The sequence below is a fragment of the Canis aureus genome, chromosome X (genome assembly GCF_053574225.1).
Source record: "Canis aureus isolate CA01 chromosome X, VMU_Caureus_v.1.0, whole genome shotgun sequence".
Lineage (NCBI taxonomy): Eukaryota > Metazoa > Chordata > Mammalia > Carnivora > Canidae > Canis > Canis aureus.
In genome coordinates, this window is record NC_135649.1 from 69,452,574 (window position 1) to 69,467,828 (window position 15,255).

The window sequence follows — 15,255 nt, forward strand, 5'->3', positions numbered from 1 at the left end:
CTCTCTCTCTCTCTCTCTCTCTCTCTGAACAGGGCATTTTAATTCTTTCCCCTCCAGAAACCAGGGGGCAGGGGTTTCAAGGCTAGGGACAGGGTGGATGGGTACGTACTGCTGGCGTAGTCAGGGGGTGCATACATGTCGTTGAGGTGGAGGCTGCCTGGCTTGGCCACCTTCAGGTAGACCATATCAGATGTGTTCTTCAGTGAAGCCACCGCTTCCTCATGCCTCACATCCTGCAGATTGGTGTTGTTCACCTAGAAGAGGTAAGGCCTTAGGGCTGACACTTGGGAGAAGGGAGGGCCTCTCCAGGGAACCCTGAAGGGTACCCTGTCACTGAAATTCCAAAGTACTCTTTCTACCAGAGGCCCAGTATGGTGCTATGAGAGGTGAAGAAGCAAAAGACAGCAGTAGAGCAGGTGAGGGAGTGCCATCCACGAAAAGAACTAGGGCCTTGGTATCTGAGTACACACAACCCAGATGATGCTCTTGAAATTCCCCACAATGCTGATTCCTGAGTGAGGTTCAGGTGGAGTGTGAGGCTACTAGAGCCCCACCTCCCCACCCTACCCTACCATTTGGGCATCCCCAAAGGCTGTCTCACCGCCAGCAGCCGATCCCCGATCTGTAGGCGTCCATCCTTCTGAGCAGCACCCCCCTCGATGATCTTGGTGATATAGATGCTGTTGTCTCCTGGGATGTGCTGGTTGCCAATCCCCCCAGCAATGCTGAAACCCAGGCCTGGTTGGGGGCCCGAAGGGAGTGGGAGAGGGCCACAAGGAGAAGTTAGAGTGCTCAGTCAATCCCAGACCCATCTCCCCACTGCAGGCAACCCACTGGCACCCCCCCAACCCCCTGAAGGAGCTTTCCCTCCCCAGGAATCCCAAACACTAGGCTGCCATCCCCAGGTCAGTAAAGATGAATGAGATGTGAAGTCAAGAAAGAAGTCTATGAGCCAGAACAGGGAGTCAGGCAAGGAGTAAGGCTGTCCCCTTCCATTTCCTACAACGTCAACCAGGGGCCTCTGGCCAGAGTACAGGAACCCAGAGGGCCACACCTTTGGGCCCTTTAAGCAGGTTGACCTCCATGATGGTCTCAGGTGGGGGCTGTCTCCTCCGCACCACCAACCGCACCACAGGGCCCGCCTCCTTCAGCGCCTCCACGGCCCGGCTGTGCACCACCTCTGATACGTCCACCTCATTCACCCTCAGCACACAGTCATTCACCCTGCAGAGGAAGCCCAAGAGGCATGACACCCTGCCACTGCTCCTCCACCCCCTCTCCCACCACCTCTTCTTCCTTCCCTTCCTGCCCCTCCCCTGCCCCCTCTGAGATCTAATGAAAGGGTCATCCTGCCTGGCAGCCCTCTTCCTCTCATCTCCATCCTGCCCCCACTACCCTCCCCCCCCCCCCCGCCCCCGGGGCCCTGCTTTCAAGCCACCTCACCCCAGCCTCCCGTCCATGGCAGCTGCTCCACCAGGGATGATCTTGGTAATAAAGATGCCAGGGTCATCAGGGACATGGGGGTTGTCGATGCCACCTGCAATGCTGAAGCCAAGGCCAGAATTGCCCTGCAGAAGGGGGCAGAGGGGCACAGTCTGCTCACTCAGAGGGCATGAGGGAGGGTTCTTGATTTCCCCACTTCCCCCAACCCTCCGGAGCTTGTGCTCCAGGCCTCAGAGGGAGCTGGCACACAGCTTCCCAGGCTGTGCTCACAGTCTGGCATAGAGGCCTCAGCAAAGCCATCCCTTCCCCAATTTCCTAGGCCTCAGCAAGCAAGGTCAATTAATATTCATTAGTTGTTTGGTTGATTGATGCAGTATGCAACTTCTGAGGGCCACTGTTTCCCCATCCTCTCAATGCAAGTCCCCCACCATGAGTCCTGAAGCTGAGGCTCAGGGCCCTTCTGTTTCCTGGTCTGAACCCTCCCCTCTCCCTTGCATCCTGACCCACTGGCAGACTCACCCGCTCAAGTACTATTTCCTCATACTTGAACATGCCATCACTGCCATTCACCTAGGGGGAGACACAGGCAGTTCCCTGAGTTCTTCCTGCCCCCATCCCCACCCATCTGCCCCCTGGTCAACCTGCTCCTCCTCCACACCCCCAAAGAGTGGGAGCCTGAATTGACCCCAGGACACCTCTTGGCCACAGATGGGGACAGGCTGATTCTGAGGAGGCCACACCCCTCCCTCACTTCCAGCCATATCAGGCCAAACCCATTTAGCCCAGATCAATTGTCTGGGACTGAGCCAGCCAGTGGTGCACTCACTGAAAGGCTGAGCTCCAGGGCCTTGGAGTTCACTAGGAGGGTTGCAGCACTGGCTTAAGGGAAGTGTCGGAAATGGAACACAGTAGGCAAACCATGCCACACCTAGCATCCATGGGAACACCCAGTGGCCTTGATGGAGGGACCTATTCCCCTTGTGAACTGTAGCTTTCCCTGACTTAGGGATCAGAGACTCCCACTGTGTTAGAACTGGTAGGACAGCAGACACCATCTTGTCCAACCTCCCTCATGTGACAGATGGTGACACCGAGGCCTAGGGAGGACACAGGTTGTACCTCAGAGCGCACTGGGAGTTAGTGGCAGAGCAGGGGCTAGAACCTGGATCTCCAGGTATTCTTTTGATTAAATCAAGCTGCCAAGGCCACTGATGTTTTGGCCACTCATCCCCTTCCCTAGCAGAAATCCCAGGAAATGGAAAATTGTACCCTTCAGAATACCCCAGGAACCCTCATTCTATATCTCCTCTGTGTCCCCAGGAACCCAATTCTTCAAATGGGTGGAAGGAGTCAAAGTCCGAACCCGCTTCGTACCAAGAGGCTTTTGATCTTGAACCCTTTGTGTTTCCCAGCAGAAAAAGCCAGGGTAGGATCTGGGTGGGAGTCAGAGGCAAAGTCAGGGGTGGGATAGGAGCAGAGTGGACACAGTTCCCCAGGAGGGAGAAGCTGATAACCTGTGGACTGACTGGCAGCAGAGCCCATGGCCTTCAATATATAGTAGCCATGGGAGAAGTGAGGGGAAGGAGATGGAAACAAGCATTGTTCTGACCAACCCACCGAACTGGTCTCCCAGACAAGATATAACTTGTGACCATTGTCAAGAGAAAATGTGATTCTGGACAGACAAGTAGTAACTGCTCCCTGGCTCCCACTCTCATCCCCGAGAATGGAGGAACTTCCTTGCCTCTCTCCCCGGGTAACCCAGCACCCCTCCTCCATCTTCCTCTGGCTGTGTTACCCCTTTTCCAACCCCTGGTGTCCTCCTCTGAAGGGAGCTGCAAACCTAGGGTGGGGGCTCCTTCGTGTGTCCTGCTCTGCTCCCCACTCCATTGTAGCTTTGGCTTGGGAAAACAGAGAGGGCACGGGTAGTATTGGCTAGTCATGCCTCCGCCTTTGCAGGGCCTGCCCCCTGTACTTTATGCCCTGCAGCCCTGGGAGGTGGTGGGAGGACTCCAGCTGCAGCCCCACTCTGGTTCCTGATCCCAGGAGGAAGAACCCATGGCTTTTCAGAGCTCCCAAACCAAAACAGCTGCCTGGAGTAAGATGCAACAGACACACAGGCAAAAGGACACCCATACAGCCCTTCTGTGCATCTGGGGTACCATGTGTGCCCACATGTGATAAGCCATGCTTCAAGCCCAGCTCCAGTGAGAACCAGAGGCTCCAGCCTCCCACTGCCCTGCTCAGGGACCCCGCTCCCAGGACCAGGAGCCATCTGGGGATCATCCCTGGCAAAGAAACCTTGACCAACTGGCCCAGCCTTGGGACTGGCACCTATCTGCCAGTTGAGCAGGATAAGCATGAGGGAGTGTTTGCAAGGGTAGGGCCCCAGGATACAGGAAAAAAGAATGAGGGGGACTCACTAGAGAGGGCAAAGAGCCAAGGTAAGGGAAAAGGGAAGCAGTAAGTGTGGACAGACAAAAGACCAGAACTGAGGAACTGAGGACTCCTCTCCCTAGGAAGTCCCCACCTTTGCTTCTGAGTGAGAGCACATTCTATTCCCAGAGGAGGACAGAGGCGGACAGAACGGTCACCAGCTTGGGGCAGGCAGCACCTGCCCTCGACAGCAAAGCCTCTGTCTCCTCTCTCCCTAACCTGGGGGCTGCAGAGCCAAATAACCAGACAGGCCCTCCGCTATGCATGCCAAGGACCTGGCTCTGCCGGCCCAGCCTCCATTTTGCTGCTTCTCCCACAGATGCTCCTTCCATTTTCTAAGCTGGCAGTTTAGACTGGGAGTGGAAGCCGGAGTTGTGCCCAGCACCCAAGGGGTTCCCAAACTGTGCCAAGTCAGGGCTTGGGGGCCAAGTTCTCTCACATCTGGAGGTACCCAAGGGGGACATGCCCCGCTGGGGCCAGTCTTGCACCAGGGCAGCTGCCCCTTCTTGGCTCCAGGCACCATGCTTGCTCTAGAGCGAAGAAGCTTGCTTTAGTCCCCCCACCCCCTACCTTTGGGCCCCCCCAGCACACACACTTCAGAGCTGCTTGGACAAAAGAGTCCGTCCTTCTCAGCAGCCTCTCAGCCTTGTTTGGGACGTGTCTCTTGCCTCCTCTCCCTCCCCTCCTTTGCCTGTCAAGAGCCTCTCACCAGGGACACCACACACACACACACACACACACACAGGCACATGCATGCACACACTTAAGCTACATGCTCACACACATATACATGTAGCTACACACACAGGCAAACACAGCTGTCCCTGCAGCCTCATCTACAGAGAGACACCTCCACATTCAGAGAGACATCCCCACATGTCCATGTGCACATTCACACACAAAGGGACTGGGACAGAAAAGGACTCATGGCACTGAAGGATAAAGCTCAACCAGCTGGGAACATGGGCTCCTCTACATAGATTCACAGGAGCTCCACTGCCTTCCTCCACACACCTTAACATACATACACACATATGTCCCCCCTACGCAGAGCACCATGCCCCCTCCTCCCCCCCATGGAAGCACACACCATACACAGCCCCCGCAGAACCTCCCGCCCCCTGTCAGACACAGAGACGCTACTAAACCTCCGCACTGAGACAAACCCAGTCCCCCTCACAGGAAAATGTACCCCTCCGCCATACCTTCACCTCCTGACACACACAGCTCCTCCCAATCCCCTCCAAATGGAGACCCCCAAACAGACACACACACAGAAGCACACATTTCCAACCGCCTCTCTTAGCTCAGGTGAAATGCTAGGGCTCGGAGTCCACTGGCTTGAAGCCTCCAGGAATCCCTGCTGCACCCCCAGGCCTCTAGGCCCCCACTCTCCAGCCTCCCCTGGGTTACCCCACCATCCCCCCCGCCCCCCCCTCCGCACTGCTGGTCCATACCTGCTCATACCAGTCCCGGTTGGTACAGGTGCACTCGGGCCACCAGCTGGGGCCACTTCCGTTGAGTTTGGGTGTGCTCTTGCCTGGGACTGGCTTAGGGGGCACTGGCCCCACATCCCGGCCAGTGGGGATGAGCTTGGCCTTGGTGCGGGGGGTGGGGGTAGCCCCCGCCTGTGAAGGCAGGGTCTGCGAGCTGTAGCCCCCATAGCCCGCGCTGGTTCCATTGCCCCCACCTGGCCCGTAGGGGTCGGGCACCTGCCAGTCCCCATAGCCAGGAGGCTCGAGGCGCCGCAGGGCAGCCAGGCGGGTCACCTCATAGCACTCGGGGCATTTACAGCAGTGCTGGTGCTTGTGCATGGCACTGCCCCCCGCCGCCCGGACACCCCAGCCCACGCCGGTTTCCACACCGCCGCCGCCGCCGCCGCCGCCGCCGCCGGACTCCCGGGCACACTCACACTGCTCGGACCAGGAAGGAGGGGGCACCCGTGGGGGCGCTCGGGCGGAGCGGGGCCTGGGGCCGGGCGGGCGTCCCGGGGCTTCTGCCCCCACGCTGCCCCGCACCCACGGCTCCCCCTCCAGCACTGGCGGCTCCGTGTCGCCCGTCGTGGCTCCTGGGCCGAGGCCCAGCGGCAAAGAAGAAGCGGGAGCCTGGGCAGAGGCTGGGTGCTGAGAGGACCGCTCCTGCACTGGTCCCCAGGATGGATCTGAGTGGAGTCAAGAGCATCTCTCCCTGGCTCCCTTCTCAGTTGATTCCAGCCAATCAGCGTGCAGAGTCAGGCAGCGGCAGCGGCAGCGGCAGGAATGCTAAACAGCGGCTCCTTAAAGGAACAGAGGCAGTGGCGACCCCAGGCTCAGCCCCAGCTCCCCAGACATCTGGGGTACGGCCGACCCTAAAGCAGGGACGGGGGATTTGGGCCACGGGGGAGCTCAGCCCCTGATCTAGTGCCCCCACATCTCCAATTCCAACCCGTCCTCCGCCCACTCCACCCCACCCCACTTCCAAGAGGGAGTTGCAGGGAGATAGTCAATGGGTCCCTGGGCTTGCTCTGAGCTGGGGCTAGCAGAAGTAAAGACTTGAAGCAGCAGAACAGACCAAAGGGATGTTGGAGCAGGGCAAGGAAGGTGATCTTTCTTAACAGGGGACCACGGAAGAGGGCAGCATATGTGGCTACTCTCCTGTCAGTGCCTCTTCCTTGGGACTATTGTTCTCTCAACCTCTAGGCCTGAAATGACCGCAATCTCACACTTGACCTGCTTCCATCACTAGTGAGGGACTCAAGCCTAGAACAGGAGGAGGAAAGGAAAGCTCTGAGCTCTTGTCCCCGGCCCAGAGGCTCCTGTCTCTTTCCCCGTACTCCTGCATGGTTATGATGGGAGAAAGAGCTTTAGGATGCCAAGAGGAAAGAAGAGTCCAGGGCAGAAGGAAAGGTAAGAAGAGATCTGAACTTAGAGAAACTGTTCCAGGGGGCCTGGAGAAGAACTTAGGAATTCCTGTCTGAGGACATCTCCTTAGCCTCCCTGGCTCAGCCTGTTGGGGGATGGAGGAAGGTGATATGCAGGGAAAACTATCTCTTTTTGATGTTCTTCTTTTGTCCCTAGCTACCAACTATTGAGTCTTTACAAAGTCCTAAGTGCTTTACATTCAAACGAACCCCCTACCAAGGTGTTACTATCCTTATCTTAATTTCACTAATCAAGAAATTGGGGCTCAGAGATGTTAATACAGCTGGAAGTAACAGAATCAGGATGCAGAACCTGGCTATTTGATTCAAGAATCCATACTCTGAACCACCCTGGTACAACAGCTCTATTCTAAGTTCTCCCGTAGGCTGTAGATCTCAGTTCAATTCAACAAACATTCATTGCACACCTACTCTATGCAAGACCTCAGCCTAGGTCCGAGAGATACAGAAGTTCATTCTTAATTCAATAAACATTTATCTAACTAACACTTGCTATGTGCAGACACTGTTCTAGGATTTGGGGATATAGCAACAAACAGAACAAAACAATAAATCCCTGCCCATGGGGAGCTTACATTCTAGTGAGAGGATATAGACAAAACCCAGCATAATAAATAAGAGAATTATATAATATATAAGGTGCTGTGGGGAAAAAAGAAAAGTCAATCAGAGAAGAGGGTGTTGGGAATGCTAGAGGAGGATGCCGGGTTGTGATCATCTTTCTTCAAGTTTTTTACCTCTACATTTTAATACAAAAATTATCAAACATACAGAAAATTGAAAGAATTTTACAGGGAACAAACACCACCTGGATTCTCATTAATATTTTGCTATACTTGCTTTATCATATATCCTCCACATATTCTTTCCAACTTCTTTTCCAACTTTTTTAAAAATGAAAATTCACAAACATATGGAAATGTTGACAGAATAGTACAATGAGCATCAATATGTCTTTCTCATAGACTCAGCAACTGTTACTGCCTTGTTATATTTGCTCTATCATCTATCATGTAGCTACATTGTTTTCTGAACCATTCGAATGTGTTACAGATTTCATCACACTTCTCCCCTAATACTTCAGCATACATCTTGTATTCTCCTACATGACCACAGTATTATTATGGCATCTAAGAAAATTAGCAATAATTTCATATCATCCAATAGCATCTAATGTCTAGTCTATATTCAAATTTCTCCAAATTTGCCTTTTATAGTTTAACATCAGAATCTAATCAAGGCTCCCCTATTGCCTTTGTATCTTTAACCACTTTTAATCTAGAACAGGGACGCCTGGGTGGCTCAGCAGTTGAGCATCTGCCTTCAGCTCAGGGCGTGATCCCAGAATCTGGGATCGAGTCCCACATCAGGCTCCCTGCATGGAGCCTGCTTCTCCCTCTGCCTGTGTCTCTGCCTCTCTCTCTCTCTCTCTCTCTCTCTGTGTGTGTGTCTCATGAATAAATAGATAAAATTTTTTATTGGAGTTCAATTTGCCAACAGATAGCATAACACCCAGTGCTCATCCCGCCAAGTGCCCCCCTCAATGCCCATCACCCAGTCACCCTAACCCCCTGCCCACCTCCCTTTCCACTACCCCTTGTTCGTTTCCCAGAGTTAGGTGTCAATAAATAAAATATTTAAAAATATCTAGAACAGCTCCAATCTTTAAAAAAAAACCCACTCTCTAAAAATTATTACAGATTTACAAGGAAGTTGCATAGTACAGAGGGGGCCTATGTACCCTTCGCCCAGTTTTCCCTCAATGATTACATCTTATATAATTATAGTACAATATCAAAACGAGGAAATTGACATTGGCACAATGTGGGTATAGTTCTAAGCCATTTTACCACATGTGGAGATGGCTGTAACAACTGCTGCAACAAAGATACAGAATTATTTTTTCATGACAGAGATCTACTTGTCAACATTTTATCAGGCTGAGGGAAGTATAGAAACCTCACCTCCCTTTAAATACCTTTACCATGTTCCATTTATACTATAGTATTGTATGGTTGTCTTAAATATTTCCTCTGCATATATTGAGCTCCACATCAATGTTATATTTATTGCTTCAAGTATCAAACATAATTCAGACACCTTAAGAGAAGGAAAGTCTATTGTGTGTACTTCCATTTTTACTCATTAAATTCTTTCTTCTTTCCCGACGTTCAACGATTTCTTCTTTTATCATTTTCTTTCTGTTTTGAAAATTGCCTTTAACTATATTTTTAGGGTGGGTCTGCTGGTGATGTAATCTATCTCTTAGCTTCCTTTTTTCTGAGGGTAACTTGACTTCCCCCTTATTTCCAAAAGGTATTGCTAGGTAAAGCATTTGGGGTTGACAGTTCTTTTCTTTCAACACTTGAAATATGTTGTGCCACTTTCTTCTGGCCTTCATGGTTTCTGATGAAAGATCCACCCACATTTGAATTGTTTTTCCTCTGTAAGTCAGGTGTTGTTTCTCTCTTGCTGTTTTCAAGATTTTCTCTGTCTTGTTTTCAAAAGTTGGGTTATGATGTATCTTGGCATGGGTTTCTTTGGGTTTATCTAGTTTGGGCTTTGTTCAGCTTCTTTAATTTATGGGTTTTATCTTTTGCCAAATTTGGGAGATTTTCAGCCATTATTTCTTGAGGCCCCTTTTGGCCTCCACCTTCTTTCTCTTCTCATTCTTGGGCTCCAATGACACAAACGTTATGTCTTAGGGGATAGTTACCATATGTCTATGAAGCACCATTCATTTTTTAAAAATCCGATTCTCCCATTGTTGTTCAGATTGGGTAATTTCTTTTTAAAAAAAAAAAAAGGTTTATTTAACTGAGAGAGAGAGAGAGAGAGAGAGAAAGAGAGAGAGAGAATGAGAGCATGGGGCCAGGAGGGGTAGAGGGAGAGGGAGAGAATCTCAAGCAGACTCCCCACTGAGCACAGAGCCCACTGTGGCATGATCTTATGACTTTGAGATCACTACCTGAGCTGAAATCAAGAGTTGGACGCTTAACCAACTGAGCCACCCAGGCGCCCCCAGAGTGGGTAATTTCTAAAGTTCTATTTTCAAATTTGCTGATTCTTTCCTCTGTCCTATCCATCCTGTTGATAAGTCCTTCCACTGATTTTTGGGGTTTGGTTATTGTATTCTTTGATTCTAAAATTTCAATGTGATTCTTGATTGTATCTCCTATTTTTTTGCTAAGACTTTTTTTTAAATTTGTTTCAACCTTGTTTGTAATTGCTCATTGAAGCATTTTTTATGTTGGCCACTTTAGAATCCTTGTCAGATTGTTGAAAGCTGTTTTTCATCTTGGTATTGGCACCTGTGGATTATTTCTCATTCAAGTTGAGGGTGTCCTGTTTCCTAGTATGATGAGTTATTTTTTATTACATCCTACACATTTTTGGATATTATGTTATGAGACTCTGGCTCTTATTTAAATCTTGTTTTTGGTAGGCTTCTTCTGACACTTCTGACATCAATGGAAGGGGCCACTGCCTGGTTACTGTCAGGTAGGGACAGAAGTTCAAGTTCCCCCAGTGGTGTTAGTTGATAATGGAGACAGAAGCTCCTCCTTGCTGCTGGAAATTTCCACTCCCCACTAGACCTCCACAGATACCTCTCTGACTGGGAGGGGTTGAAGTATATCTTTCCTGCTCCCCAGATGGCTTCCACTGACCATGGGTGGGGGTACAGGTAGGGGCAAGGATGGTAGAGCAGTGGACTGGGAGGGGAGGAGAGAGAGCACAGCAGCAAAAGTCCTGACTACACTAGGCTTCCTCTGACACTCTGATATCATCCAGTAGGGAGATGAAGCCATGTTACTCTGGGGAGATGGAAGTCCAGGCTCCCTATTCAGCCTTTTCTGACACCACCCTGGAGAATGTTGGGGAAGCCTAGTAAAAGTAGAAGTCTGGGTTTCTATTTGGACTTTACTGGCATGGGTGAGGCTGCAGTTCTTTTCCGTGATGTTTGGTTACAGTAGAGTGGTTATTTCCAGTTCACGGCTGAGCTCCCCATTTCCTGGTCTTTTGGCTAGAGAGAGCAGGCTTTTTCTTTTTAAGATTTTATTTATTCATGAGAGAGACAGACAGACAGACAGACAGACACAGGCAGAGGGAGAAGCAGGCTCCATTCCATGCAGGCAGCCTGACGTGGGACTCAATCCTCGGTCTCCAGGATCACACCCTGGGCTGAAGGCGGCGCTAAACCACTGAGCCAACCAGGCTGCCCAAGAAAGCAGGTTTTTTTTTTTTTTAATTTTATTTATTTATGATAGTCACATAGAGAGAGAGAGAGAGAGAGGCAGAGACATAGGCAGAGGGAGAAGCAGGCTCCATGCACCGGGAGCCTGACGTGGGATTCGATCCGGGGTTTCCAGGATCGCGCCCTGGGCCAAAGGCAGGCGCCAAACCGCTGCGCCACCCAGGGATCCCGAGAAAGCAGGTTTTTATTGAGGCTTTTTGGTCTGTGCCCATTGGCATTTCCAGGTTGCTGGCTTCTCCAGCATCAGTCTGTGATATATGAGGCAACAAGAAAACCTAGGGAACTCACCACCTTGAGTTCAGGTCACTGGGGTTCCTAATAAGTCTACTCTTTCCTCCTTTCAGAGTCTTCTTACATTTGTTTTATATATAATGTCCAGAATCTTAGCTGTAGTTAGCAAGAAGGGAGAAGTTTATCTACTCAAGCTGGGTCCAGAAGTAGAAGTCTCTCATCTTTTTTTTTTTTAATTAACAACACTGATGTTTTGAGGAGTACAAGTCAGTTGTTTTGCTGACTATCCCACCTTCTGAATTTGTCTTTTTCCCCCTCATGGTGTCATTTATTTCATTCCTCTATACCCTATATTTATTGCAAACTGGAAATTAGAATAGAGGCATCTTAAATAGGTTGGTCAGGGTAGGCCCCACTAAGAAGGTGACATTTGATCAAAGACTTGAGTGGAGGTGAGGAAGTGAGCCATATGGAAGAGTATACCTCGTAAGGGAACAGCCAGTGCAGAGGTCCTGGGTAAGTAGTACCCCTGGCTTGTCGAAGGAACAGCAAGGAGGAGCAAGTGGCCAGAGAATAATGAGGGAGGAGAAGAGTACCAGGAGATGAGATCAGAGGTTTAGTAGAGAATAAGGTCGTATGGGGCCAGTAGGCCATTGTAAGGATTTTGGCTTTACCCTGAGAGACATGGGGAGCCATTGAAGGATTTTGTGCAGAGAACTAACATGATCTGACTTGGGTTTAGCAAGATCACTCTGGCTTCTGTGTGGAGAAATAGATCACAGAGGACAGGGATGGAAGCAATGAGACCAATTAGGATGCTTCTGCAGTGATCCCTGTGAAAGATGATGATGATATGGACCAAGGTGGTTGCGTTGGAAGTGATAGGAAATGGTTGGATTCTGGATGCACAGGTATCCTCCACTTTTCAAAAGTTTGCATTACACCCCTTTGTTTTTTTTTAAGATTTTATCTGTTTATTTGACAGAGAGAGACAAGCAGGGGGAGTGGCAGGCAGGGGGAGAGGGAGAAGCAGGCTCCCCGCTGAGCAGGAAGCCCAACTCGGGACTCGATCTGGGATCATGACCTGAGCCAAAAGCAGATACTTAACTGACTGAGCCACCCAGGCACCTCCACCACTCTGCTTTTAGGAAAGACCTGCATCAGTACCTATTTCCACTAACTGAAGGAAATCCAAAGAGGATTTTTGCTTTTATATTAAAAAGGGTATTAAAAAAGTGAAAATAGCATTCAGCATTTGTTTTGCAGTGAGCAGCTATAGAGGCAGCAAGCACCAAGGGCAGCAGCAAGAGAGTGGCCAAGCTCTTTCCTGGGGAACACCACTCAGCATCTCAGCATCAAGTCACCATAGCTTTGAGCTGTGTCTGTGAGCATCTGTGCTTTCTTGTCATTTATTTTGTGTGTTCCTTAGGAAGATGTGCCCTAAGGTATCAGAAAAGCCTAAGATAGGTTATGTTTTTGGGTCTGGGAATGCTCAAAATTTTTTCCATATACATTAATGGTAATTGCTTTTTTTGCCATTTCAGCGTATGAAAGGTTTCAGAGGAACCCGTATTTTGAAAAGAAAGTCACTAAGATTTACTGACAGAATGGATATGAGGTGTGGTTCCAAGGATTTTTTGGCCAGAGCAACTGGAAAGGTGAAACTGCCCTGGACTGAGATGAGGACAGCTTTAGGAGTGGCCATTCTTTTCTGGGGGAAAAGATCAGATGCACAGATTTGGACGTGTTGAGTTTGAGGTGTCTCTTAGACACCTAGAGGGAGATGAATAGTGAACACTGTAAATAGCCCTGTCATGGAGTTAGAGAAATGGAAATGTGGAAGCAGATCATTACCATTCCTGTGAAGAGTGCTGTTTCAGAGGGGTGCTCAGAAAAGCAAGGTATCAACTCTACTTGTTGGGGGAGGACTTAAGAGGAGTTTCACAAAGGAGAGGACATTTTTAGTTTGATCCTGACAGGCGGTTCATTAGGTAGTGAAAAGACAGAGAGGTGTCTTGTTACCTATATCCTTAGACCCTGGCACACAATGGTCACTCAGTCAGACCCAACACGGTCACTAGTTGTGTGACCTTGAATATTCTCTGAGCTTTAGTTTCTTTACTTGTGAAATGGAAATAATCATGGGTCTTTTGTGAGGATTAAATGTAAAACACTTTGCCCATTCCCTGGTATACAACGGGTTAGGGTTAGTTATTATTGTTGAACAAACAAAGGAATTAATATCTTTCTTTTTGACCAAGTCTAGGCTAGGCTGGTAACCCAGGAGCTTGAAATCTTTTATATGCTCAGCAGCTTGACAACACTGAGTGCTAGACTCTTTTTTCCACATCCTAAAAGTGGCTCAGGAAAAAAGTCCCCTATAGCCCAGGTCCTCTGAACTACTCTGATTGAGGCATAAGCATGGCTAAACCTGGAGAGAATGGAGAGGGTCAAACATGCCTTCCCCAAGCCCCATCTCTACTGACTGCTTCTCTCTCGCTTCCTCGCTCTCTCCCTCTTACTCTCTCTCCTTCTCTCCCTTCCTCTCTCTTATTTCTTTTCATTTTTAATAAATATGAGTAAAATCTCTTTAGAATCATAGTGAGCCCACTCACTCCAGAGAGACTCAGACTGGACTGGGTTGGTGAAGCTGGGAGGACTCGGTCAATCCTGAGATGCTTTGACTCTTGGCACACCCTCGCGACTGCTAGAGCGACTGCTAGAGCTCCAGCCGGAGGCCCCAGGGAGACAGGCGCCCCCTACAGGTCCAAAGCAGCCCCACGCCCCTGCAGGTGGCTGTGGTTGCTAGGCAACCAGGCGGCCTGCGCAGAGACTGAAGCCACCAAGGAGTAGAAGGCAAGGGGATTTGGGAGGAGCAGAGAGACCATTTCTCATCCCATCCACCATCTCTCTGCAAAATGACCTGGTTGGGGCAGGGTGGCCTGCTGCTGTCTGATAATCTGGGCTCATTCTTGAAGGTAGAGCTGTGTACAAAGCAGACAGATTTTGTGGGTGGAGAAACAATCAGCCTTGTCCCAAAGCCCTCTGGTTCCACCTGAGAGCTGAAGATCTGGGTCGCTTGAAGGCAGTTTCTGGTTTACAAGTAAGGGGACATTGCTGTGGGTGTGCATCCTTCGTGAATAGGAATTCTAGCAATTTGGGTGTGGGTGGGAATAGTTTTAGTGATTAGTCCAGCAAAGGATTAAGGTTTCCCCATCATTCCTGATGTATGGATTAGGGAATTCCTACTTTTTTAAAAAAATATTTTGTTTACTGGAGAGAGGGAGAGAGGGGGAGAGAGAGAGAATGAGAACGAGTGAGGAGGGGGCGGGGAGGGGTCAGGGAGGTGCAAAGGGAGAGGGAGAAACAGACTCCTCGCTGAGCAGGGAGCCAGCCCAGGGGCTCAGGGCTAGATCACAGGATCCCGGAAGGCAGACGCTTAATGGACTGAGCCACCCTGGGAATTCCTACTTTATCCATTGAAATAAAAATTTCCATAGAAATGCCGATATATAAAGGATCATTCATATCTTGGTGGTGCTAAGTTTCTCAGTGGCTTTCCTAAATTAGGTTTCTCTATGGAGTTGGGAGAGATCCTGAGGTCTGCTGATCCCTGCAAGTAGGGACTGAGCCCTACAAGAGGGAAAGAAGTAAAAAGAAAATCAGCAGGTGATAAACACAGAATTCAGCAGTTTCCTAGTACTGTGTGGAGTTTGAGGCTAGCAAATTCTCAGCTCAGTGCCCCCTCTCTTAGGACCATGCTGAAGCACCTCATCCTTAAGAGGGTCTTTGGGGCTCAGAAACCCACAGCTTTTCTTTCTAGTAACTTGGTATTCTGGCCCAAGAGTAGGTCCAGACCACGCCAAGGCTGTAGCCACAATATCTGTTCTACTTAGGACTCCTGTCTTTACTCTCAGCTAGTACAACAGGAGGTTCATTGTGGCAGAACCCCAAGCCACGGCAAACTGAG

At 49.8% G+C, this 15,255-nt stretch overlaps 1 protein-coding gene across 3 annotated transcripts in view; it reads right to left on the bottom strand.

The window, feature by feature from the left end:
- Nucleotides 1-6,075, bottom strand: part of DLG3 (discs large MAGUK scaffold protein 3) — a 61,721-nt gene extending 55,646 nt beyond the window's left edge. For 2 of the 3 annotated variants that reach the window (XM_077889615.1, XM_077889614.1), the window contains exons 1-6: nucleotides 5,337-6,074; nucleotides 1,963-2,013; nucleotides 1,444-1,568; nucleotides 1,055-1,224; nucleotides 602-738; nucleotides 110-254 (exon numbers count right to left, since the gene is read on the bottom strand). In XM_077889615.1, the coding sequence (XP_077745741.1) occupies nucleotides 110-254; nucleotides 602-738; nucleotides 1,055-1,224; nucleotides 1,444-1,568; nucleotides 1,963-2,013; nucleotides 5,337-5,693 (985 nt within the window). In that variant the 5' untranslated portion in view covers nucleotides 5,694-6,074. Of the gene's footprint in view, nucleotides 1-109; nucleotides 255-601; nucleotides 739-1,054; nucleotides 1,225-1,443; nucleotides 1,569-1,962; nucleotides 2,014-5,336 lie in introns of all 3 variants that reach the window. The other variant, XM_077889613.1, reaches the window with a different exon arrangement.
- Nucleotides 6,076-15,255: the final 9,180 nt, after the last annotated feature.